Source organism: Heteronotia binoei, chromosome 7, assembly GCF_032191835.1.
Source record: "Heteronotia binoei isolate CCM8104 ecotype False Entrance Well chromosome 7, APGP_CSIRO_Hbin_v1, whole genome shotgun sequence".
NCBI lineage: Eukaryota > Metazoa > Chordata > Lepidosauria > Squamata > Gekkonidae > Heteronotia > Heteronotia binoei.
The window spans coordinates 95,082,291-95,110,056 of record NC_083229.1 but is presented as its reverse complement, the minus strand read 5'-3'; the positions used below and the strand labels follow the sequence as shown (position 1 = coordinate 95,110,056).

General features: G+C 40.5%; 1 protein-coding gene across 1 annotated transcript in view; it reads right to left on the bottom strand.

Moving 5' to 3' along the window:
- Positions 1–1,313: 1,313 nt before the first annotated feature.
- Positions 1,314–27,766, bottom strand: part of SOCS6 (suppressor of cytokine signaling 6) — a 34,626-nt gene continuing 8,173 nt past the window's right edge. The window contains exon 2 of the mRNA XM_060244067.1: positions 1,314–3,411. Coding sequence (XP_060100050.1) covers positions 1,690–3,297 — 1,608 coding nt within the window. The 5' untranslated portion in view covers positions 3,298–3,411 and the 3' untranslated portion in view covers positions 1,314–1,689. The remainder of the gene's footprint in view (positions 3,412–27,766) is intronic.

The window sequence follows — 27,766 nt, the reverse complement described above, 5'->3', positions numbered from 1 at the left end:
GAGCAATCCTGAAATAGATCAACCCACCCACACACCCTGGTACATTTTTTAGCATGGAAACAACTCCCCAAAACTCAAACCATACTGGCCTCCATCTAGAAAAACTGCTGCACTCTAGTCCCATCATAATCAATAGTGCTTAAATCACTAACTTTTTCCTCTTAATTACAAAGGGACTCAAGCACAACTAACATATTCTGAATTGGGCCAATATATGAAATAGCCCTGACAATAGCCCTTCTAATTTCTAATGGGAAAAATCCACTGGAAACATTTCCTGTATAAATCTCACTGAAATGAAAGATACACAAGAGCACACCTGCAGAAATCCTAATGCTTCATAACAGGATAAGTGTCTAGTGGATTTTCATGTGCCGGATATATATTCCCATTCCATTTGAAGTATATATATATATATATATATATATATATATATATATATATATATATATATATATATATATATATATATATATATATATACTTCAAATGGAATGGGAATTTCTTTTTTTTCCAAACAGGAGAATGAAAACTGGTAACATGCTGAAACATTTCCTATGGTGATTATGATACAATACAATCAATCCTTCCCTAATTTTAAAACATGTGAAGTTTAAAAAAAAATCATTAGAGATAATTTTTTCTACAGCCACAGATTAAAATGAATGCTAAAAGATGAAAAGGAATATACTTAAAACTAAGGGCATGATCCAAAGTGAAGAATTTCTAAGTTCCTCTGATTTCAATGGGAGAGAAGTGCACACCCAACGATATCAGTGAAACCTGAATGCTTAACTTGGCTAGAGCATGTGATAATTTTGTACTACTGCATGAATTAAGGGAAACTTACAATGTTGAAAAGCTTTCGTTTTACTTTCTGTGTGTTACCAAGCTTAGTCCAAATCATAGTCTCTACAGGGATCATTTTTATCAACGGTCTTCATTTACATTTAGCCTTTGTCCAAAATACAAAATACTAACATGAAAATGACAATTACCTATTTTTCCAACACTATTTTGAAAGGCCATTTTTAACACTAGGGGGGAAATTAAATAGTTAAAAATGAACAAAAAAGCAATATAATATCTACAATCTTTGAAACAGTTTAAGAGAAAGGAGGCTTTCAAAATATTATGTTGCATAACTGTCTTGCATCACACATTCCCTTCAGCCCACAGATAAACTCATCGGTTTTGATTAGGGTACTGGGAAATAATTTTTAGCATTCATCTAAATTCTCAAACTTATAATACCAGCATGTTTTATCCACACCTTTTTAATTAAAACAAAAAACAAAAGCAGGCCATTTGAAGTTGACAAAACATATTTCATCAAGTTTCAACTTTAACTTGTGGTTGAAAACACATGAAATGTGCCTTGAATGCATAAAAATCACAGTGGATTAGCAGCAAAGGAGATGGGTTTTTTTAATAAACTTTTTATAATTCACATTGTGATTATTTGCAAATTGAGTGAAAGATTATTTATTTCACTCTTTTAAAAAAAACCTTGAGATCATAATTAAAAAACAGATCACCCATTAAACAAATAAAAATGCATTACCCTTCTTTATGCACAAAAAATGAAATTATGGCAGCAAAAGATAGCAAAGTTTGTAAACGATATTTCAGTATCTCTCCTTTAATATTTTTGTTCCCAAAGTGCAAGATGCAAGGTTCCCATAGCCTTCAGTAGTGCTTTTCTTGTAAATAATCCTTCATTTTGTTTGGCAATGGTAGTTTTTGAATCAGATCTATTCTGGTATACTGACGTATAACAAAACGACACAAGTACTGCAAAGAGCGTACCTGCATAAACCGAGATACTGGATTGGTCAGTCTGACTGGGTATGTTGTAGATCCAGGCAATCGAGACCTTGAATAGCAAAAGGCTCCATTTTCAGAGTCCCTGATCGAATGTTCAATTAGATCAACTATAGAAGTATGTCCCTCCACATCTGGTTGTTCATAAAAGCTAAATCTACCATTTGAATGCTCAATTCTAGTATGAAGAGTTTTACCATGGGAGCGAAAGCTCAAACTTAAAAGATAACGGTCATCAGAGCTGTCTCGAACAAGAAATGAACCATCAGGAACATTGGCCAGTTTGCCTTCTGCTTCCCATCGTGTAATAGGGCCCCAGTACCATCCTTGTTTGGCAAGTTTTTTCAGTTCTTCTGTGAGGCTAGTCACAACCATAGGCCCACTGTTTTGTACAGAATCATAAACTCTTCCAACTCCAGGTGCAGTGTTGGGATCAAAATTCAAATGACAGCGCATACTTTCAGCCACATGGACATCTGTGCCACTTAGGCCATTATAGTTCCTTTGGATTTGATTATTCTGTATTGGAGGTAGCAATGGAGAGAGTGGAGGAACATCACTGTGATTAACTCTTGGACTTTGCAGCATGACTCCTGTGGTACCAATCAACAAGCCACTCACTGCCTGGTCCACAAAGATATCTGGAGCAACTACAACATCTTGACCCACTGTCCCTTCTTCTTCATGAAATGCACTCCCACCCATTTGAGAAGAGACTGTTGAAACCTCCATGGGTGAAGAACTATCCAAACAGTAACTTCGTGATCCTTCCAAAGGATACATTCCCTCATCTAAAGGCACAGTATACTGGATGTAGTCCTGAGGCATAAGTCCAATAACTACAGGCACATGTTCATCAATATGAAGATGCAAGTCTCCATTTTGAGATTCTGTACTTTTCAATGCATTGTTTTGTTCCTGGAACACACTGTCTGACTGTAAGTCATGGAAATCTTTGCGAACACCATTCAGTGCAGGGCTTGGATTTGAGGAATGAACCAAGGCCTTTACTTTCACTTCCATTTTTATACATGTCTCTTCTGAGTTTGTTGGGCGAAGGGGCCATGGAGTTGGGCTATAATGGTGATTACGGAGGGATGTGGATCGAAGAGGTCTTTGAGCTCTCACATCTTTGAAGTTTATTGGAGCAGAAGAGGAAGAAAATGTGTCATCATCAGCAGAGCTAACAGAAGGTGTGCTGCCTTTGCCCTTCTGCTTTTGTTTTGCCGAAAGTCTTCGTTTTAAAGTACCCATTAAACTTTCACTCTTTGAACGGTTTTTGCCACCTTTTTCATCTTCACTGTTGACATCACAGCTAGCCAAATCTTTACCATAGCAGCTACCAAACAAAGAGTCATCTTTTCCAAAATCGCTTAGTGATGGCTGTGTAACCACAACAAAGTCATTATCATCTTTGCTTTTATTTAAATTAAAAGACTTACGAATGGTCTTCAGACTAATTTTCTTCATCATGAAAGTAGAGCAAGTCTGGTTGCTCGACACTTTTGGAGTTCTGACCCTATATAGTACAGAAACTACTTCATTGATGCGCCTTATCCAGTCTCATTTAACTTCAAGACCCATCTCCTGTAAACAAGCAAAAAAAGTAACATATAAGACATGTTTATGACAAGAAAGGTACTTAAGAGATGAATAACTAAGTACAAACTTAAAAGGGACAGTTAACATGAAATTCCATCAAAATTAGTATTTTTATTGTTTAATCGTATGAAATATTTCTTTTGCAAAGTTCTTTATATTCATTAATATATTAATCGTTTTGCTGAGTAATTATTACTAGAGTTCATGTGTTCCCTCCTTTTCTGCCCTCCATTTCAGTTTCTACTTATATTTTGTGTTTAATTATAACCATAGTGATGCCCAAAGCCTAGATCCCAACAAAAATTACTGCTTGTCTCTCCTGTCCTGCTCGAAGTCTTAAATGTCCCCAGAAATTCTGTCCCTTGGTGATCAAGTATTCTCATGAACAGCTTGAGCACAGTGAGATGTGAAATGGCAAAAAATTACACCCCATGCCAAAAATGGAAATAGTTGGCATGATCTAACCCTAAATCAGTCAGATATGATTACTGCTTCATATCCAAATCAGAATTTAAAAATCCATCCAGACTATGTTTTCTGATTCTGGACTGAAGATCAAGCACAAACCACAGTTCATTTATTCATATGACACAGCAAATTATGGTTAGTACTAAATAGTAAATAGAAGGGTAAACTGTGCCAGTCTGGGGAGACAGAAAGGAGACTATGAGGCTGTGGCTCATTTTTTGACAGTTATGACCCTCACCAGTTGCAGTGACTTTTGGACACAACCCAAAAAAAACAATTTGTTTGGGGGGAAAACTGAGGCCATAAGATTGACAAGCATTTAACAGGTATATGGTAAAGGATTAACACTGGGATAAACAACTGACCGTACACAGTGCCATGCTCTTATTACTCTGAATTTCTATTCAGCAATAGAAATCTACTACTGCCTGCACCAGTAATGTTGGGAACTCATTAAGTAGTGGCATGTATGCACAGCATATCTTTATTCAGCTCTCAAAATCTAGAAAGCTCTAAATGAAACCTGCATTAAAAGCATCTAGTCATTTTCATTTTTCTTAGCAAGGCCAGATATGTGGCCACTACATATGCAACGGCTCTAAGGCGTACAGTAGCATTAAGCATTTTCAGTGGGTGGGTGGGGAGAGAGAGAGAGAGACTTGATTTCGCACTTACCTTACTCCGCTCTCATATTCGTCTTCTCAGCACAGCTTTCTTCCAATTTCTGCCCTGGGTCTGCAGCAAAGATCAGCATTTTCACGCAGCAAACAGAAACTGGTTCTTAGCGGTTTCTGTTTGCTGCACAAAAATGACAATCCTTGCTGATAGTGGGAAATCGGAATAAAGCCGCACTGAGAAGATGAACATGAGAGTTGAATGTGAAATCAATCAGAGATATATATATATATCTTTATACTATTAGCCATGCATGCCCCCCCCCATCTCTAGTTAATTAAACCTGCGAACTGGGGCCACACTGAGGCTAAACAGGTCTTTCTTCAAACTTAGTGGACTCCCCAAGTTTGCAGAAAAATCTGAAATTAAAAAAAAATAAAGGGAAGTTCAATCCCACCCACCAAATATTTATTTATTTATATTTATATCCCACCCTTCCCAAAAACAGGCTCAGGGCGGGTCACATCAATAACATTTACATAAATATAAAACAACTAACTAAAACAGCCAAAAGCAAAATCTAAAATTTACAGAAGCAAAATTCCGACAACAGCCAGGTCAAAACCCCAAATCTCAACTGGCACAGACAAGCAGTAGTGATCAAAGACAATGCCTGCCCAATTTGGAAACAATAGGGCCTGCATGTGTCAGGGAGGCAATGTTGATGTTTAATGATGTCCACCGCTTCAACTAAAGAACATCAACTGGCAGAACATCTCTGTTTTACAGGCCCTGCAGAATTGCAGCAATGGGAGCTGGTTCCACCAGGTAGGGGCCAGGATGTAAAAGGCCCTAAACCCTAGTTGAGGCTAAGTGGACATCCTTTGAGCCAGGGACAACCAAAAGATGTTGCTTAGCAGAGCTCTCAGGGGGGTATACGGGAAGAGGCAGTACACAGAACAACACCGTTAAGGAGCCACTTAAGTGGGGGGGGGGTATACGGGAAGAGGCAGTACACAGAACAACACCGTTAAGGAGCCACTTAAGTTTCACCTCAATGCCGGCAGGTGCTCCAGACCCAGAGGAACCAGATGCTGGTAACTGCTGCGGTCCTGTGGTGCCTTATATTTTCATCAATGATTTTATTGAAACTTGTCTCAGCAATTTTCAGTAGAAATAAGAAGAGCTGGATCCAACCAATCCCTAATAAAACTGCACTGCTGAATGCAAACAACAGTCTTCTTTAATCAGAGTAAAACAACTGCATGTTGATTTTCTACTAAACTAAACCGATGTATATTCTATGTAAACCTATGTATATATGACAACCGGAACAAAAATACTTAAATCTAACTTGTGTTTGGGGCTTGGTTGGAAAATAGCTGGAGATTTGGGGGGTGGAGCCTTGGGAAGGAAGGGTTTGGAGGGGACCTCACTGTAGTATAATGTCATTTTGTCCACCCTGCAAAGCTGCCATTTTGTCTCATTTTGTCACCCTGCAAAGCTGCCATTTTGCCATTTTGATCTCTGTAGTCTGGAAATGAGCTACAGTTCCAGGAGCTCTCCTGGCCCCACCAAGAGATTCGCAACCTTAAGTCATACAGCACTATGATTAATTCATTCTTTTGCCACAAGAGCCTATAAACTTTTTTTAAAAATGTTATCATATAGTATAGTTGTTATTTTAATTCAAATGATGAAGCGTAATGCAAGCAAAAATGCCTGCCATTATAAAGTTGGGTAAGACTGGCAAAATAGAAGTTAAGATCAAGCAGAATCTTTGGGTAGGGATAAAACTGGTAACTAGTTTCTTTGTGTATGTTTTGTCTCTCCCCCAACAATCAAGCAGAGTGCAGCCTGTTTATTTTTTCTGATCAAGATTTTTTTTACTACTTCTTTAATCAAAGAAAGATCTATCTGCAATACTGTGGGGACACATTCAGTAGGATTTTATGTGTGACTGAACTGATGTCTCAAAACTTCAACCTTTTCCACTGAAAATCTGAAATTTAAGATGTAGTCTTAAAAAATAATGCTGAATCCTCTGTCCAAATCCTCTCTGAAGTGAGTGCAATCCTAAACAGAGTCAGGGCTTAGAAGGCTGTAAGTCTGTTTAAGATTGTACTGTAAATCTCTTGGAAGCCCATTTATTTAGCAGAATAACCATTTTTAGAAGTTAGGACAAAACTGATTTCTAAACTCTTACACTGTTATTCTCAAAGAACTTAACTTGGAATACCTGGCAAACAGTCTGCCCTACTGCTCCAAGTTTTCAGTGTTAAAACCATACTGTCAGTGTGTGACTAGCTGCCTTGTATATTCTTCAGAGTACTAGAAAGTTTATTTGAACAGACAGTATCATTTAATCAATTAGCGCTCTGATCCACAGCTACTGATTTCAATTAGGAGACTCTCACTTATTTTAATTGACTTTGACTTTGGCCTTGCAACAGTCTGCCACTGATTTAGTATTTAACCTTCAAAAGTTAATTTGAAGGTCCTAATGACCTTCTTTCTACAAGTGAACAAATGAAAATATGCCTAGAAAACAGCTATCATGCTCTGCCTATAGGGTGCCAAAAAAAGCTAACTGCATTGACAAAAGCAACCTCAAACTGGTCAACTAGAGAAATACGATACATCATTTGATACTTATGTATGACATAAAATACATTTATATATTTAAGTATTATAGTTACTGACATAGCAGTATCTGTTTATATTTCACTTGCAGAGTACAAGAACTGCGCTAAGGATGTTACAATTTACCTTATGACATATAGGGAAGCAACAAAGTGGGCTGAAGGGCAGAGGGATAAAATGGAGTGTATGTATTAATTTATGCACGTTACATGTGCTTGGTAGGCTTAATTTCAGTAGGGAGAGGGTACTAAGGAGCTAAAGATAGCAACTTTAATTATTAGTGTACAGCTTCCAACAGAAGTTATGGTGTGAGGATGACACTTCTGTTGGCAGAAAGGACAAGGGCGCTTTTGGCCTATTTCTTCCCTCTACTGCAGAGCCCTCATACTATTTCTAAAGGTCTCTTGCTCCTCAGGCAGAATTGGGAGAGGAATACACAGCGAGATGCAGGCAAAATTACAGGTCTACCGAGTGCTTTGTATGTAACCATGTATTTCTATTTCCCCCCCGCCCCCATTTGTTCTGAATTTAAAAATTAAACTTCTGGAAAAGTTAAATCTCCACACCAACATACACAGCTGAAGGACTGCATTTGGCCTGATGAGTCAGAACTTTTGCTGGCTTGATTTGATAGGTCAATCCAGTCTTTTCATTCAGTCTCAACCAACTTCTATCCTTACTACAGCCCTTATCCTACTTGACTTGGTCCATGCAGTTTCCATGTTTTTCAGTCTCCCCTTTTTTAACTGCAGAAAAGTTTGTCAGACCCAAACCAATGGTTTTATCTGTTGATGGGTACACACAGAGGAAAGGCACCAATTTAAACTAACAGATTTACATTTATCATATTCATTCCATTCAGCTCAAGTATACACAAGGCAACTACAATATAGATAGCAAACACCAGTTTTGTTCCACAGATGTTTGTGAAAACATTAAATTTTCTGTTTATATATTTTAAAAAAGAAAAGAGTTCCACTTATGACTGTTGGTCACAGACATCTTCTGTGCAGAGATATTTTAGAAATGATGCACATGCAGGATTCCCACCCAGTGAGTCATGTGCTTCATCAGCACACACACCCTTCCCTTCTATGCACAACAGGCCCTGTGATAGCTCACAGTAGGGAGGGAATGTGTGTCTGTCCAGAAGACATTGATGAACAAAAGTTACAATCAAATGCAACTCTGTTTTCATCTTGTCTTCTCGTACAACCTCATATTGGGATCATTAGCGAGCTACTCACCAGAGTCACTATAACACAGTTTGTAGGACAGCCTTGCCCACATCTACTTCTTTCCTCACCTGCACTTCTGAAGAAGTGCTTCACAAATGTGTCCTCTGTTGACCAGGTTGCTGCCTTGCAGATGTCCAGCAGGGGAACTCATTAATGAAACATGGCAAACGAACCTTGTGCTTGGGTGGGATGTGATTTCACCTCAAGCAGAAACAGCTCTCCAGATGCCATGTATCATGAACAGGTGACAGCAACTACCCATCTGAAAACAGACTGGGCAAAAGTAGCTTTGACCTTTCTCGGGCCCCAATAACAAATAAATAGTACTCTGTCTTTACAGAATGGTTTGGTTCTATCCATATAATAAAGAAGGGTTCTCCTAACATCAAGGGTTTGTAGGGCCTTTTCTGTTTCTGAGTTTGGAGCAGGGAAATCACTGGTAGGACAATCTGCTGTGCTAGCTGGAAACTGGAACCATCTTAGGTAGGAAGTCAAGATTTGGATGTAAGCCCGATCACTCACTGAATATCTTGAGAAAAGGAGGATCAACTCTGAGTGTCGTCAGTTCTAGCTGAAGTAGTAGTCACTAAAAATGCTACCTCCTTAAGACTAAAACTAAGGAACAAGAGGCCAGGGGGTCAAAGGGCTGTTTCACCAGTCTGGTTGACACTAAGGGTAGTGACCACTATGGACAAGATGGGATGTAGAAGGGGAAAGATTGGACAGTCCCTTTAAAAAGCACTGAGACAACTTATGAGCAAAACCAGAACTTCCCTGCACCTCCTCATAAAAAGCAGCAATGGCTGTTAGGTGGGTCTTTAATGAAGATACTGCTAAACCACTTTGTGGTTTAGGCACAGGTATTCTAAAACTGATGATAGCAGGCAGGTGAAAGGGCATTTTCCTCTTACATGTATGCCCAGGAATCAAATCAATCCCCCTTCCTGTAATAAGAATATTCGGGCTTGAAGTAAGATATCCCATACACTTGGGGAGAAGGGCTGCTCTACAGCTGGATCCTCCATGCTGTCAAGTGAAGCCCCTCTCTTTCATGATGCAATAGCTGACTATGCATAAGCAGGTCTAGGGCAGGATGGAATGTTATGTAGTCCAAGCCCACTAAGCAAAACAGCTCTGAAATCCAGATCTGGTGGGGCCAGAAGAAAGCCACTAAGGTACAATCTGTCCATTTGGACACCACTTTCCCACTAACCTTACTTAGGAGAGGGATGGGAAGGAACACATAAAAGATTGTGCCTGATCAAAGGATTTGGAATGTATCTCCCATGGAAGCTGGATTGCTGCCAGCTAGGGAGAAAATTCTGATGCTTTCTTAGACTTGACTGTGGCAAACAGGTCCATCTGAGGCAAATATGTTAACCCAGATTATCTGGAAGTATAGGCTCTGTTGTCGCCAATATGCAGATGACACCCAGCTCTATCTATTGATGGACAGCTGCCTGGATTCTACCCCAGAAAATTTGGACAGGACATTACAAGCCATGGCTGGATGGCTGCAACAGAGCCAACTGAAACTGAATCAATCGAAGACAGAGGTCCTTCACCTGGTTGTGTCATTATATCCTGCTGAGGTTGCTTCCCTCCTGCTTTGGTCCACACTGTGGAGAAATACTGTACTTTTCCTAGATAGAGGCTGTTGGGAGGGGGGAAGAGATAGAAAGTTGATCAATTCCCCTACAGAAAATGCCCATACTCTATAGTATACCAGAATACAACCATGTCAAGCCAAACAAAACAAAAATCAGATCACATCACAAGCACACGCTGATGCTAAAAGCTGCAAGGCTGAATATGACAGGGAAAGGTGAAAAGAATACTGCAGATTAAAGGAATGCTGAGCTTCAGCATCTGTGTGATCGTCATCATGCTATGACACCACAGCAAATTGACCCTGAATGCCCAAGGCCAGGGCACTTGCCCAAAAACTCTTTCTAGAGCTCAATGCATTTATTTCCACAACCATCTTTATTCCTAGTCAATAACTTGCTACTTGAAAATTAAAAGTGCAGGATGCATACATTTTTCTTCCCAATGCATCCAGATTACAGCTTTCCCTATCGGCTGGGGATGAATGCTGGCCAGGCTGTTGGCTTATCATCTATAACTAATGAATATGATATAGGTGTGTGGACAGAAACTCACAGAAGTCCTGTTTTACTCTATATAAGTTTTCAATTTGATGAGGTGTGGCTTAATGGAGGCTGGCTTTTGCCAAACTGGAACTGTGAGGTTAGAGAGACCCTCCATAATCGAGAATGCAACTATCCCTGAAGTATCAGAGTATCAGCTCAAAGTTCTATCACTGGGATAGTTTTCTGAAGTGGAAACAGTTTTAAAGGCTTTTGCCATTCCTAGCATTTGTTCTGCCATTCCTAGCATTTGTTCTCCATAGAGTCTTTGCTAGGACAACCTAGGGTCAGGTCATCCACTATCATCAGGTGATAGGTCCAAGGCAGTCTAGGAACTATAATGAAATGCCACAGAGACCTCTTCATCAGGCTTATAGTACAGAGACCAGAATGGAACCAGAGTGGAGTAGGAATTCATGTAACCCCCTTGATTTTGGGTCATGTCCCTGCAAAGTTTGAGGATGATGTCCAGCCCATCTCTCTAAGTAAGATGGTGACATGTAGTAAGAATATTGAGGGCAGGGCACACTGACTGCCTTGATAAGGGAGGCCAAAATTCCAAGGGTACCAGTTGTCCTGCAGGGATGCTAAGCTGGCCATTACCTGCATCCAAAAAAGAGTCTGCAAAAGAGGTGAGATGTGGCGATGGTGTGTGCAGGGGAACCAGGATGACATCCTAATCAGCTTCCAGACCAGAGGACTTGATACATCCTGATTTGGCCTGAGACTTGAATTTTTCCTTATGCTTCTTCGAAGGAAGTTCAAAATGCATCTGGACCTTGGTTGACAGTCCTGAACAAGGAGAACACAGGCACCTAGATTCTGCCTCCAGAGCAATTGAAGAGGCTCTTCTTTGAGGGATTGGCATCATCTTGATAGTCAAGCCCATAGGAACCCAAAGGACCAATGGGGGACTGGAACAGGGTTCAGTTGCTGGAGATGAGGGAAGTAGATCCAAGGTAGTAAGACCCAAGCTCAAAGGAACTGAGGAGTACAAAGCCTTCTCCCACAGTGCAAATTTCAGCCTAGAGGCCCTATCTTAACAAGCCTTACGGGTAAAGTGCTGGAACAAGTTCCAACATTGTTGGCTTCTCCTAAGCACAGAAGACAGAGTTCATGCTCCTTACCATGCATCATTCTGTTTCACATTTTACACATTTTTTCAACACTGCCTAAGTCAGGGGTATCAAACATGCAGTTTGGGGGGCGAATCAGGCCCCCCGGAGGGCTCCTATCAGGCCCCCAAGCAACCAGCTGTCATCTCCTTCCTTCTCTCTCTTGCTACCTTTTGCATAACAGCTTGCTTTGCGAGGCTTGCTCAATTGCTCAGGAGCCACAGAGCTAAACCTCTATTTTCTCCATTAGCTGAGGCTCCTCCCCCCCCCAGTCCCCCGGGGAAGGAAGGAAAGAGCCAGAGCTTCATTTGTCCAGTTCCCTGGATGCTATGGGAGAAATACAAAGAAAGCATCCTTAAGACCAATGAGTGCTAACATTTTAAGCATGTTTTAAGTTTTTTAAAATATATATTTGTGTTTGTCTGTGTTCTTTATAAAAATTATATCACTGATACTTAATCTAAAATGGGTACACACATGGCCTGACCCAACATGGCTCGGCCCAACCCGACATGGCCCAGCCCCTCAAAGTCTCATTTAAGTCAGATCCGGCCCTCATAACAAATGAGTTTGACACCCCTGGACTAGGTCATCATAATGAGGGACCACAAGCATAACAAACAAGGGAACCCTGGGCAAGGAAATGGGGTTGCCTTCCATGAGATAGATTCTTCAAGGAGTGCAAAATGAGTCTTTGGTGTAACAAAAAGAAATTTTCTTCCAGCCACAGTGAGTATGAAGAAAAATAAGCAGAGTGCAGTAGAAAGCTTCCTATCCTCGTGATGAAAAAGAAACTGAAGAAAGGGGGTGCCTGTCAATGGAGCTACATGACATACTGGGTGGGAATCCCACACATACGTTAACTTTGAAAGGGGTGCAGTGCCCCTTCTTCTTTGGAGTTTTTAGCCAGTCTGTGCAAGCATAGTCCCAATGCGGGGCTGCACAAGAAGACAAAACATGAACTTACAGAATACTTATCAAATTTAGGAAGGAGCATGCAAATTAAAGTTATTCTTTCATATAATGAAAAAACAATGATATTTTGTTTCAGATTATAAAGTGCCACTCAACACTTCCAGTACGTATTTAGAGCCAGTAAAATATTTTTGTTAAGGGATACAACTGGGTTGAATTATCAGATATCAAACTAGAGGATCAGAGATGTTTATTACATTAGCAGAAACAGAGCTCTTAAACTTAAACACTTCACTATATCAGTTTACTACAACACATGTAATGCTGGAAGAAAGTTAGAAAAATCACCTGCAATAAAATGCTAATGACATATGAACATATGAAGCTGCCTTATACTGAATCAGACACTTGGTCCATCAAAGTCAGTATTGTCTTCTCAGACTGGCAGCGGCTCTCCAGGGTCTCAAGCTGAGGTTTTTCACACCTATTTGCCTGGACCCTTTTTTGGAGATGCCGGGGATTGAACCTGGAACCTTCTGCTTCCCAAGCAGATGCTCTACCACTGAGCCACCGTCCCTCCCCGACCTCTTCCCTCCCACTACTACAGTGATAGGGCTACACAAGGGGCTGTGGCTCAATAGTAGAGCATCTGCTTGTTATGCAGAAGGTTCAGGTTCAATCCCTGGAATTGCCAATTAAAGGACCAGGTGATGTGAAAGACCTTTCCCAGACACCTTGGACAGTCGCTGCCAGTCTGAGTAGATCAGGGGAGTCAGTCATGCGGCCCAGGAGCTGAATCAGGTCCTCAGATGGCTCCTATCAGGCCCCCGAGTAACTGGTTGTCATCTGCTTCCTTCTTCCTCTCTCTTGCTTCCTTCTGCATAACAGCTTGCTTTGCTATGTTTGCTCAATTGCACAGAAGCTACAGAGCGAAGTCTCTATTTTCTCCATTGGCTGAGGCGCCTCACTTGGGGAGAAAGGGGGGAGGGAGAGCTTTGGTTTGTCAGTCTTTCTCAATCGCACAGCAGAGCTACTGAGTCAAGCCACTCTTCCTTCTGTTGGCTGAGGCTCCTCCCCCTTCTGGCCCCCTGAGGAAGGAAGGAAAGAGTCAGAGCTTCCTTTGCCCAGTTCCCTGAATCCCATGGGAGAGATAAAGAAAGAATCTTTAAGACCAACAAGTGCTAATGTTTTAAGAGTTTTTTTTTTAAAAAAAATTAATTTTGTTTGTCTATGTTCTTTATAAAGTTTATATCTCTGCTTGTTGTTGTTGTTCAGTCCGACTCTTTGCGACCCCATGGACAAAGTCACACCAGGCCCCCCTGTCTTCCACCATCCTCCGAAGTCTGCTCAAATTCATGTTTGTTACATCAGCAACACTGTCCAGCCATCTCATCTTTTGCCGTCCCCTTCTTCTTTTGCCTTCTGTCTTTCCTAGCATCAGGATCTTCTCCAGGGAGTACTCCCTTCTCATTTGGTGGCAAAAGTATTGGAGCTTCAGCTTCTGTATCTGACCTTCCAGTGAACAGTCTGGGTTGATTTCCCTTAGGACTGACTGATTTGATCTTCTTGCAGTCCAAGGGATTTTCAAGAGTCTTCTCCAGCACTACTTCTCAAAAGCATCTGTTCTTCTGCGCTCGGCCTTCCTTATGATCCAGCTCTCCCAGCCATACATTACTACTGGGAATACCATTGCTTTGACTATATGGACTTTTGTTGGCAGGGTGATCTCTACTTTTTATTATACTGCCTAGGTTCGCCATAGCTGTCCTCCCAAGGAGCAAACGTCTTTTAATTTCATGGCTACAGTCACCATCTGCAGTGATCCTGGATCCCAGAAATGTGAAGTCTGTTACAACTTCCAGGTCTTCCCCTTCTATTTGCCAAGGTGTGATGGGGCCAGATGCCATCATCTTAGTTTTTTTGATGTTGAGTTTCAACCTCTCCTCTTTCACCCTCAGCAAGAGGTTCTTTAGGTCCTCCTCACTTTCTGCCATTAGAGTAGTGTCATCTGCATATCTGAGGTTGTTGATGTTTTTCCCGGCAATCTTAATTCCAGCTTGTGCTTCATCCAGGCCAGCATTCTGCATGATGTACTCTGCATATAAATTAAATAAGCATCCTTGTCGAACTCCTTTTCCTATTAAAACCAATCAGTTGTTCCATATCCCGTTCTGACAATTGCTTCTTGACCCTTACAGGTTTCTCAGGAGACATGTGAGGTGGTCTGGTACTCCCATCTCTTTAAGGACTTGCCACAGTTTGTTGTGATCCACACAATCAAATGCTTTAGCATAGTCAATGAAGCAATTGAAGAGGCTCATTTTTCTGATACTCCCGTGACTTCTCCATAATCCATCGAATGTTGGCAATTTGATCTCTAGTTCCTCTACCTCTCCGAAACTCAGATTGAACTTCTGGTAGTTCCCGATCTACATACTGCTGAAGCCTAGCTTGTAGGATCTTTAACATGACCTTGCTGGCATGTGAAATGAATGCAATGGTGCGATAGTTTGAACATTGCTTGGCATTACCCTTCTTTGGGATTGGAATATTAACCGATCTTTTCCAATCCTGTGGCCACTTATGTGGTTTCCAAATTTGTTGACATAATGTGTGTATCACTTTAACAGCATCTTCTTTTAGGACTCTGAATAGCTCAACTGGGATACCATCATCTCCGCTAACTTTGTTGTGATTAAATCTTTCTAAAGCCCATTTGACTTCACTCTCCAGGTGTCTGGCTCAAGGTCATCCATTTTACTGTCATTGTTGTCTGGGACAATGAGATCCTTCTTGTATAATTCTTCTGGGTATTCTTGCCACCTCTTCTTGATATCTTCTGCTTCTGTTAGGTCCCTACCATTTTTGTCCTTTATCATGGCCATCTTTGCATAAAACGTTCCCTTACTTTCTCCAATTTTCTTGAATAGATCTCTTGTCCTTCCCATTCTATTATTTTCCTCTATTGCTTTGCATTGTTCCTTCAGGAAGGCCTCCTTATCTCTCCTTGCTGTTCTCTGGGAGTCTGCATTCAGATTTCTTAAATAATTACTTAATCTTAAATACACACATACACGGACCGGCCCGACATGCCTTGGCCCAACAAGGTCATTTATGTCAGATCCGGCCCTCACAACAAATGAGTTTGACACCCCTGGAGTAGCTAATACTGACATAGATGGACCAATTGGTCTGATTCAATAGAAGGCAATTTCATGTGTACTATAGGAATCAAAACTCCCACAATGATTTGATTATGCCTAAAAACAAAATGTTCACAAATGCTTTGTGTTTGGTTCTGTGGTAAACTGAGCTAAGACAGTTTAAAATTCAGATGGCTATTACGCAATAGTTCTTATAAAATGGGCAGCTGATAATATATGACACAGGTCTATGACAAGGTTCTTTAACTTTTTTGAGCCTGTAGGCACCTTTAAAATTTTGGCACAGGGTGATAGGTACAATTACAAAACAACTGCCACAAGAGGCGAAGCAATCACAAAGTGTGAGGGAGTGAGGTCATGCATAAATCCAATACTAACTTTTCAACATTTTATGAAGCTCTGTCTAACAAGATATCTTTTGAAACAAAAATATTTTATTTTCTTGCATATATCTTCAGTCAGACACTGAAGATCCTTATGCTGTGGTAGCAGCTGCTGCCAAAAGCAACTTTAAAAAAAAAACTCATAGCCAATGAGATCTCCAATTGGCAATGAAGAGCCTGCTAGGCAAAAGCTTAATCTGGTCCTGCCCATTTTCTCAAAATACTTGATGGGCACCAGAAAAGGTGTTGGCAGGCACCCACAGGCAACATGCTGGGGGCTCTGGTCTATGACATTTTTAGTAAGCTCAGTGACTCATTCAAAACTTCAGTGACTTGGTTTTGTGGTTTTAAAAGTAAATCTCTTAGATGTCATAGCAAAGAACAGTGCTTGGAAATATCACTGTGGTGCAGCATCCAAAGGCCTTTTGGGTCAATGCTCAGGATGTGACTCCAAGTCACAGTCTTCCAACCTCACCTGGTTCACAGTGTTATTTTGATAATAAAATCAGGGCTTTTTTGTGGCAGGAACTCCTTTGCCTATTGGGCCACGTACTTCTGATGTAGTTAATTCTCCTTGAGCTTACAGTAGGCCCTGTATTAAGAGCCCTTTAAGCTCTTGGAGATATCAGGGGTGGCCTAATATGCAAAGAAGTTCCTGCTACAAAAAAAAAGCCCTGAAAAAATGGAATAATTCCTTCTGGAATAATTCCTTCTCTTCCTTGAAGACAGAATGAGATACAAATGTAATTTAAAAAAATGACAAATCCTTTGCTTTCAAAACTTAGTTCACCACCTCATCTTTTAAGAATAAAAGTCATGAATACTTCTAATTCATCTTTTCAAGCACTCAGGCACCTGATAGACAGTACATACAACCAAAATTTCAGAAGCATTCCACTCCAAACACAGGTTATGTATATATTGAAATGGAAAACCTGTAGTACCTCGTCAGCATGAATAGTAACTCTTATAACTTTTTCTATAAAACCTGCTGCAAGATTCATTTTGCAACCAGGCACAAAACTGACAGGATAAAAACAAAGTCTTTCATGTATGAAAGAGTTCTGAATCGTTAAATAGTATAACTTGTACACAAAATCACTACAGAATATAAAACCATTTATTCTTATGCTAGAATGAAAACTGCAGTTCCTAAGCATACAGACCATGATATAAGAGCTAACGTCAACATATTACAAACTAACGGTGCAGTCCTAAGAAGGTCAACTCAGAATCAGTGGAGCTTCCTCCCAGGAAAGTGTTCTAAACAAAGTTACTCTTCTAAGTCTTTTGAAGTCAATACACTTTCTGTTTAGGATTACACTGTTAATGTCTCACAATACAGGTCAAAAATGCCTCACAACCCAAGACCACAAAGCAAAAGGTATGCCTTACTGTTGGCTAACATTATCACAGCTAGATTTCATCCCAGACATCCTACACATACTGTTATAATACACTCCAGACATAATTAGCAAAGGTGTATTTAAGTCAATGCTGTGTAAGTCAATGCTGCCGTACAATATAAGGGCTTACATCTAGCCAGAAAAAGAGTTAGCCAGGTCACCATTCTCTCAGCATCAGCACTCATATACAACAAGGGGATCACAACAATGAGCTACTTAAAGGGCTGTTAAGAGGAACCACTTTTAACATTTAAAACATGTAATATAAATGTTTTCATTATTCCTTTTGCACCTCAGTATTCTCCATGTTTAAAGATGGAATAACAGTACACAGAATGTTCTAGAAGGGACATTTGGTCATTATTGGGCAGATTAATATTTTGTATATATTGTTTAAAAACTATATAAATGGTACTGACATCTTTTTTACACAAAAAAAGCAGCTTCAAGAGAAGACCATGAAAAGTGAAAAAGTTTTAAATGACAGCCCAAGGCTGGGCTGGTGGGGAGATCTCTCTCATTGACTTTCCCCAAACCAGTAGAAAAGAAGGGGTGAAATGCCTCCCAGGGGGCACTTCACCCCTTTCTTTCTTCTGGTCAGGAGAGCTGCAGCCAGCAGATAAGAGGGAGTGAAGTGCCCCCTGGAAGGCACTTCACCACTTCCTTTCTGCTGGCTGGGAAAAACCAAAGCCAGCAGACAGGAGACCTACTTTCTGCTGGCTGGAGCCATCTAAACCCTTGCTTTCTGCTGCCACTTTTGAAGGCAGAGGAAAGCAGGAGTTTAAACTTTAAATGGCTCAAAAACCTTGGTTTGTGAACCAGCATATTGGTTTATGTTTCAGTTCATGGTTCAGCCACGAACCAAACCACAAAAATGCAGTTCATGACCATCCCTGGTTCTAATGCCCTTTTGAGGGTACCTACAAAATCCAAGCTGCTTTCAATTTTTAAATTCTATTTTCAAGCCTATTTTCAGAAGCTTGAAAATGAAATTGCTGAGTATTGTGTGGGATCAGAAACATGAAACAAATACATGCAGTCTATTTTATTTACTGATTTGTTTTCTTCATTTATACCCCACTTTTCTTCCCAATAGGAACTCATAGCAGTTTTATGGTTGCAGATCAGGCCTTTTAAAGGATGCAACTTTGGCAACCATATATCAGAAAGAAAAGTATACATGTGTGGGTGCAATTGCATGTGCCACTCTGTGACAAAGCTTGTTATTTGTGTTTTTAATTACATGTTCCACACAGTTCTAAAAGCCAGTTTCAAATTAATACTCCTCCAGTATCAGATTGGACTGCAAACTACTTTGCATTTAATGGATAAACAATGGTGCATTTCTTTTGTGATTGTTAGCTAGTTTCCAGTATACTAGTTGAAAAACTATTTTCATATTTATACTTGCAAAAAAATTTTAATTCTTAAACATTTATCTCAAACTACTATAGATATGTACACAAAATGTTTTTTCCCATAAATATAAGAAATTATCAGTCTAGCACGGGGGTCGGGAACGTATGGCTCGAGAGCCACATGCAGTTCTTTCATGACTTACTTGTGGCTCTTTGGCTGGCTGACTGGAGCAAGGAAGAAATGTCATCATGGGGTGAACTCTCGCGAGGTTTGCGCGCAGGGGGGAACTCTCGCAAGGTTTGGGCGCAGAGCATCGTCAGAGCAGCGCATTTTGGGACTGGCTGACTGGAGCGAGGAGTAGTGCACAGTGGCAAGGAGCATTCAAATTCGGGACCCCGCTTAAGCTTTGAGCTTTGCTGGGACTTTGGCTGACAGGTTAGAGCCATGCCACAGGGGATGAAAGTGGTAGGTAGGAGAGAGGAAGAAAAAAGAGTGTCTCTGGGGAAGAGATGGTGGTGCTGGCGCGGCTCCTCCTGCTACCAGGCCCCTGGGCGGGCAGCACCTGAGAACAGGCGGGTGGGGGGCCTCCCTTTCCTTTCCCTCCTGCTGCTGGGCTCCTGGGTGGGTGGCACCTGAGGGCAGGCGGGTGGGGGGGCCTCTCTCTCCTTTCCTTCACACACAAGGGTGGCGGCAGTGAGGAGGGAAGCCCGGGCCGCATGGGAACATTGCCTCCTCAGACGGCCCAGCTACCTCCCTCCCTCCAAGCCTCCTCCCCTCCCCCCCTTCTGGACCCAGGCGGTGTTTGGCCCCAGCCTCCTTCAAGAGTTAGAAAGTAAAGGTCAATCTCCCCCCCCCAACTTTCCGCCATATTTATAGAGGAGGAATATGAATATAAAGGCGGTTCTTTTTTCTCTCTCCCGTTTTATAAGGTTTTTGGAGTCTAAGCTTTTACAGTTTCCCAACCTGGCTGCATGTGGACCTTTGCATAAATATAGATGAGCAAAAACAGTGAAACATATGAGTGTGATTCTTTGTGGGTTTTTAAAAATTTCTTCCCTTCAGTTACACTTCAGTGGTGAATCTCTCTTCTCTCCCACCCCACAGTATGCTGCAGAGACCCTTATGCTGCAAAGAAGGCTCAGGAGATTTATTGTGCTTTTTGACCCCTGGTAGGCCAACCATGGACAAATCCAAGAAAAGAAAAATTTCAGAAGAAAACAGAACATTTATTGGAGCATGGGCAGATTCATTCGCTTTCACTACTGATGAGACTGGTTTACCATTATTTTTAATATGTGGTGAGAAACTGGCAAACAACAAAAAGTCGAATGTTGCAAAACATTTCCAAACTAAACACAAAGCCTTTGCTGAAAAATATCCAGATGGAGATGAGAGAAGAAAATCCGTTGTGGAACTGATGTGGAAGGTTGATTTGAGTAAAAATCACTTCAAGAAGTGGATTAAGTCTTCCAATTCAACTACATATGCTAGTTTTGTGGCTGCTCAGGAAATAGTCAGGCATGGAAAGCCATTCACAGATGGAGATTATATAAAAGAATCATTCATGAAGATTTCAGAACATCTATTCTAGGACTTTAGAAACAAGAGTGAAATTGTGCAGAAAATCAAAGATATGCCTCTCTCTGCGAGGATTGTCAAAGAAAGAACCATAAAAATGTCAGAAAACATCACCAGACAGCAAATTTAAGACATCAGTTCAGCAATGGCGTACTCAATCGCCTGTGATGAGTCCAAAGACAGAAGTGATATTGAAGAAATAGTGCTGTTCTGCCAGTATATGAGCTCTGCTGGGCCACAGGAAGAAATGATTGATTTGATACCACTAAAAGGTCAGACACGGGGGGGAAGACATCTCTGAGGCTGTCTTGGATTCTTTAAGAACTAAAAAAATAAACACCACTCACCTGGTGTCAGTGGCTACTGATAGGGCACCAAATATGACAGGAGCGCAGAAGGGCTTTGTGGCTTTACTGCAGAAGTCGCTGGGTAGAACACTGATGACATTTCACTGCATCCTGCACCAAGAGGCATTGTACGCTCAAACATTTCCATCAGAATGCACAGAAGTAATGAATGTTTTCATTCAGATTGTCAATAAAATAATGGCAAAAGGTTTAAATCACCGTCAGTTCCGTTTGCTACTGGAGGAGGTGGAAAGCACGTATTCTGATCTCCTGTTGCACAACAGAGTCCGTTGGCTGTCCAAAGGGGACGTACTCAAATGCTTTGCCGCGTGTCTGGAAGAGGTGAAAACTTTCCTGGGAAGCAAAGGGCTCACCTTTCCTGAGCTGGAACACCAGAGTGGCTGGAAAAGCTACACTTCATGGTAGATATGACAGCGCACCTGAACACGCTGAACACAAGTCTTCAGGGGGAAGGAAGCACAGCCTTGCACGTGCTGGCGGAGGTTTTGGCATTTGAGCGCAAGATTACAGTGTTTGCCAGAGATTTACAGAGAGGTACACTGCCTCGCTTCCCCTCTTTGATAGAGTTCAAACAAGCTCACAATATGATAAATATGGAGTATTTGCATTCTGCAATCGCCACAATGCAAACATCGTTTGGGAAACGATTTTCTGAGTTCAGAGAGGGAAAAAAAACATTATCCTTCCCTGTCACTCCCCTGAACTTCGATCCATCCCTATTGAATATGACTGCATTTGCAGGTGTAAGTCAACCAGATCTTGTGATGGAACTGGCTGACATAGCCGACAAAGATATATAGGTGTCCAAGTTCAAATGCTTGACAGCTGATCTTGAAGATGTTTCCCGTCAGAAGGCCATTCTTGCTCAGAATCACAAATGGAGTGATATTGAAAACCTTCCCAAATCAGATTAACTTGTATTTGAAACATGGAATGCCATCCCCAACACTTATATGAACATGAAAAAAATATGCATTTGGAGTCCTGTTGATCTTCGGATCCACATACTCATGTGAGCAGGTCTTCTCCCACATTAACTATATTAAAAACAAACATCGCTCACGCCTCACAGATGACAGTTTACAATCCTGTGTGAAGATGAACGTATCTTACAGTCCTGATGTACAGACGTTGTGCGCTGAGGTTCAGGAGCAAAAATCACATTAAATAGGTAAAATAAATATTTTAATTGGTTATTATGTTTCAAATATATATTTTACATTGTTCGACGAAATAGTCCTTCTTTTATTCAGGTTGACAGCTGACTGCACACTCCAGTACACGTGATAAAAGGATGATGGCACACAGAAGCAGACAGCATTTTTGGTTTGCTGCAGGTGGATAATTTAAGTCCGGCTTTTTTATTTCATAAATACGAGGACTCAAATAGACATTGAGTGTTTTATTTGAAAATAACTTTCAACCCAGCGTCTTTTTTTTCAGAGTTCAAAATGTTTATGTTGCATGCAGAAATAAAAATTTGTTTTCTCTGCAGCAGTTCATTGATTTCATAAACGCAACACACTATCATAAAGGTAAAAAATGATATATGCATTGTTATCTTCATTTTAGATGTCAAAAAGGTTTTGCGGCTCCCAGTGTTTTCTTTTCTGTGAGAAACAGGTCCTAATGGCTCTTTGAGTGTTAAAGGTTCCCTACCCCTGGTCTAGCAGAAATATTTTAGAAATCTGTCATAAAAATTCAGCAAGTGGTTCATGGCTCACAGATGCAAGGAAAATTCAACTCAGCTCTAAATTTTACCTTATCAACCAGTTTCTGAAGGGACAAAAGCCATAGAAATTGGCCTCTGTCAGACTACAAAAAGAACATTTAAAGGCTACTTTAATTAGTCATGCTTGGAAAGGAAGACTGTAAATTAAAAAGTTAGTTTGGATAATAAAAACTTCTGCTTATTAAGTTTCATAATATGAAAATTCCCTACTATCCTTTTTAAAAGAACTATGAACAAGGTTTACAAATGCCAGAATAACTAGGTACGGTAATATATGGCAAATGCATGGGATACAGTAATCTCAATCACACTAAACTTGAGAAAGTGAAAACCCAAAGTTTATATAATGAAATAAATCCTTCAGATAAAAATAATTTGATATCCTCAAACTGGTAACTAAAATTCTGTAGCACTAACACTCCTTCAGTCTTCTAGAAAGTTATATGTGAGTGTATTCTTGTCAGCAGTTATGTCCAATATAGTTTTCAAAAATTAAAACCCTCTGCACAAATACTGATGTATGGACTAAGAAAATACAATTTTATAAATACAATGAAGTAATAGTGGTAAAAGGGGAATGGGGACCTAGTGTCATGTTTTTGTTTTGTTTTCTTTTTTCTTGCTGGTGTACAGACATAACAGCTACTCTGTAGTCCTCACAGTATAACTTAAACACTACTAATTGTCAAACCTTTTGTAGTTGACTACACAATGTTATTTCCTGATACAAAAATGTTTACAGATAACGCTGATAGACTGCTGTTCAGTGGCTGCATGAAGCCTATTGTCCAAAACTAATGGCATACCAATACTGCTGCCGCTATTGTTAAAAATATTGCGTTTCATAATATCTAAATCCTGAGAGGAGGATTTTTTCAGCTAATAAAGTCAATCCACAGAAAGGCCTTAGGGTAGGTAGGTACCTTTATTATTTTCATATGGAAACTACAAATTCGGACTCCAGGAGGGCTTTCAAAATAATATTGCCAAAGATGTGGGGTGGAAAATTTTCTGAAATGAAGAATTTTCTGATGCTTAATTATTCATGGAAAATTTTCCACTTTCAAAGATTCATTGTTTTTTATAAGTAACAACAAATTAATCCCACAATTGCCAACACAATATTAAGCAACCTAATAAGAACATAACATAAGAGAAGCCATGCTGGATCAGACCAATAGCCCATCCAGTCCAACATTCTGTGTTACACAGTGGCCAAAAGGAGGTGCCATCAGGACATCCACCAGCAGGGCCAGAATTCCAGAAGCCCTCCCACTGTTGACTGCCAAGCATCAAGAATACACAGACAGTGTTCCATGATCTATACTTTGCAACTAATAGCCACTGATGGATCTCTGCTCCATATGTTTATCAATCTTGAAGCTGTCTATTCTTGTAGCCACCACCACTTCCTGTGAATTCCACGTGTTAATTACTCTTTGGAAGAAGAAGTACTTCCTTTCATCTGTTCTAAACTTAGTGCTCATTAATTTCATTGAATGCCCACAAGTTCTTCCACTTTGAGAAAGGGAGATAAGTATTTTCAGGGATCATTTTGTAGAAAAAAAGGTACAGGAGCTCAATAGCATATCTCATTTCCACTGCATGCAGACCCTGGCTGGAAGTTCAGGAGCTCTGCTCCTGTGAGCTCCTGCTGAATTCAAGTCCTGAGTATTTTATCAGCCTTCTCGATCCCATGCACCATTTTGCAAACCTCTATCATGTCATCCCTAAATTGTCATTTCTCCAAGCTAAAAAGTCCTAACCTCCTTCTTTAACCTTTCTTCATACAGAAGGTTGTTCTATCCCTTTAATCATTTTAGTTGCCCTTTTCTGCACCTTCTCCAATGCTATATCTTTTTTTTAGGTGTGGTGTGACAGAATTGTATGCAATATTCCAAATGAGGCCATTTCATAGATCCACACAGGGGCATTATGATACTGGCTGATTTGTTTTCAGTCCTGTTCCAAATAATCCTCAGCATAGCATTTGCCTTTTTTATAGCTGTTGCACAATGAGTCCACATTTTCAGTGAGTTATCTACTCGACTCCAAGATCTCTCCTGTTTAGTTACTGTCAGTTTGGACCCCATCCAAGTATATTTATAGTTAAGATTGTTGGTTTCAATTTATTTTACTTTCTTTCTAGCCTACCCTCCTGCGCACAACAGGGCTCAGGGTGCCTAACAACAACAGTTAAAACAATAAATATAATATCAATTAAAACCCATTTCAATGCAAAGTAGGAGTCAAGTTAAGTAGCACCTTTAAGACCAACAAAGTTTCATTCAGAATGTAAGCTTTTGTATGCATGCATATTTGTTCATACAAGGGAAGTATGCATGCATACAAAAGCTTACATTCTGAATAAAACTATTGGTCTTAAAGGTGCTACTGGACTCCTACTTTGTTCTACTGCTTCAGACCAACACGACTGCCAACCAGGACCAATTTAAATGTAGTTAATAATCAAACATAAGGCACAATTTCTAAGGTTTTCAGGGAAGGATTGTGCATCATGTATGTCAGTGGGTATTGCTACTGATATTAAGACAGAGTTGGTGATGGGGGCCAATTTAGAAGCTATCGTTGCCTCAATCATACACTTGGCAGAACATTTCAGTCTTGCAGACCCTGCACAACTGCATTAGGTCTCTGAGGGCCTGGATCCCATCTTAAAGAACATTCCACCAGGCTGCGGATAGCGCAGAGAAGGCCCTAGATCAAGTTGAAGCCAGACAGAAGTATTTCAGGCCAGGAACCACCAGATTGTAATTCATTGAGCACAATGTTTTTTGATGGACATACCAGGAGAGACAGTCCTAAAGATATGTGGATCCCAGACCACATAAGGCTGTGAAGGTCAGATCCAAAACCTTGAATCTGATCGAGCATTCAACATGGAGCCAGTGCAGTTGGTGGAGCAATGGTTGTATATGGGCTCTAGATGATGGTCCAGTAAGAAGACACCCACTGCATTTCGGACCAGTTGTAGCTTCCTCATCAGCCTCAAGAGTAGCCCTGCAAAGAGCAAATTACGGTAGTCTAGTCTGGACCACTAGCATGGATCACTGTGGGCAAGATAGGGAAGAGTTCAATCCAGCCGTAATAAGTGGACTATCACATCTACAGCCAGGCACAGATGCTTGTACATACTAAATTTAGTGTGTCAACAGTTCTCAATGTATTCCCCCTCCAGGGCTTTTTTTGTAGCAGGAACTGATTTCATATTAGGTCACACACCCCTGATGTAACCAATCCTCCAAGAGCTTAGCCTTTTAGTACAAGACCTACTGTAAGCTCCAGGAGGCTATATCAGAGGTGTGTGGCCTAATATGCAAACGAGTTCCTTACAAAAAATGCCCTGCCTCCTTTAAATTTAAACATGCTATATTATCTTTAAAGCTGTACAAGTATTATTCTAATAAAAATAATCTCTACACAAAGTCTTGAATTTTTGAAGATATTTCAACAATACTTGATAGGGTTGCAAATTCCCAGATGGAGGCAGGGGATCCCCCAGTTTGGACCCTCCCCCTCCCACTTCAGGGTCATTAGAAAGCAAGGACTGGGGGAGGGCAATATCCATTCCGATTCCCATAGGGTATAACAGAGAATTGATCTGCGGGTATCTGGGGCTCTGGGAGGGGGGTGCTGTTTTTGACATATAGGCACAAATTTTCAGCATAGCATCCAATGCTTCTCCCCAAAATACCCTCCAAGTTTCAAAAAGATTGGTCCAAGGGTCAAATTCTATGAGCCCCCCCCTCCCCCAAAAAGGTGCTCTTATCCTTCATTATTTCCAATGGAGGGAAGGAATTTAAAAGGTGTGTGGCCCCTTTAAATGTCATGGCCAGAACTCCCTTTGGAGTTTAATTATGTTTGTCACACTCTTGCTCCTGGCTCCACCCCCAATATGTCTTGGTTCCACCCCCAATATCCCCAGTTAGTTCTTGAATTGGACTTGGCAACCCTAATACTTGATTTGTTTATTTTAGTTCAAGCATTTGTTCCTATTGAGACTTAAAATTAACATGATGCATTTTTAAAATCCCATTCACTAAATATAAAAAATAGACATGCTAAATCAGATCATGCTATAGTTAGACCATTGACTCCCCCCTCCCTCAATTCAGTTTCTTCCAGAAAATCTGCATCATGGAATGTTGCATTTATTTGCAAGAGGGAGTATTTAAAATAGTATCTAGAATAGCATAGTTTTAATTTTGCAATTATGCCAACAGTCCATCTAAACAGGAAGTTGTAATTACCATAATACTATCCTATTAAACTCCTGTAATGTTCTTTCCAGATTTGCAATCCCGAATATAGTAACTACTTCTGAGTTGAACAACAGGCTAGGGCACTTAGTCACAGGTAGAACTGCCACCACTTGACACAGCAGAACCAGATGGAACCCTTTCCAACAATGTTGCCTACTTAAGCTTCCACTCCCCAAACTAGACGCTGGGTTTTTTCCTTATGAAAAAATGTATTGGATCAGTTCAATTTCTCTACACCTCAAATCAGCAACTGTAAGAATCACATTTGCTGGACATGAACACCCTGCTGTGATGTCTCATCAAAGAATTATGGAGAGCATCTGCATAATGAAGTGTCCTCATTTCCAGGGAAAGATAGGTAAATGGAATCCTGGTAAAGGTGAAGACTGAACCACCTCTGCTAGTGAAATGTAGTCTCCCAAATTGTACTCAAGATTGTCTCAAATAAGGTGTATCTAACAATCCTCAATTGTTAATCATTGTTATTTCATTAGGTTTTGAAATAACCACAATGTATAACTTATTATAAAATACAGCAACTGCACAAAAGAAATCTCTACTGCATCTCATATTTTTAACCAACAACCCAGATACAGGTAACATAGTTCTTGATCACAATTACTTGAGTGATTTAGGAAATAGTGAAACTGACTATAAAATACTGAGAAAACCTTCCATTTCTGTCCTTTTCCACTATTTAGAAGCTTTTTCTATATCCATTTCACTTCATATTTCTGGAGCACCAGAACAATTCTGTCTCTATTCCTTTGATACAGTCCCTCTTCCCTTTTTGGCTGTCTATCATAGTTAGACCATAAGCGCTGTATGTAAATCCTATTAACATAAGAAGAGCTCTGCTGGATCTGGCCAGTGGTCTAATCCAGAATTCTGTCTCACACAGTAGCCAACCTATTACATTGGAG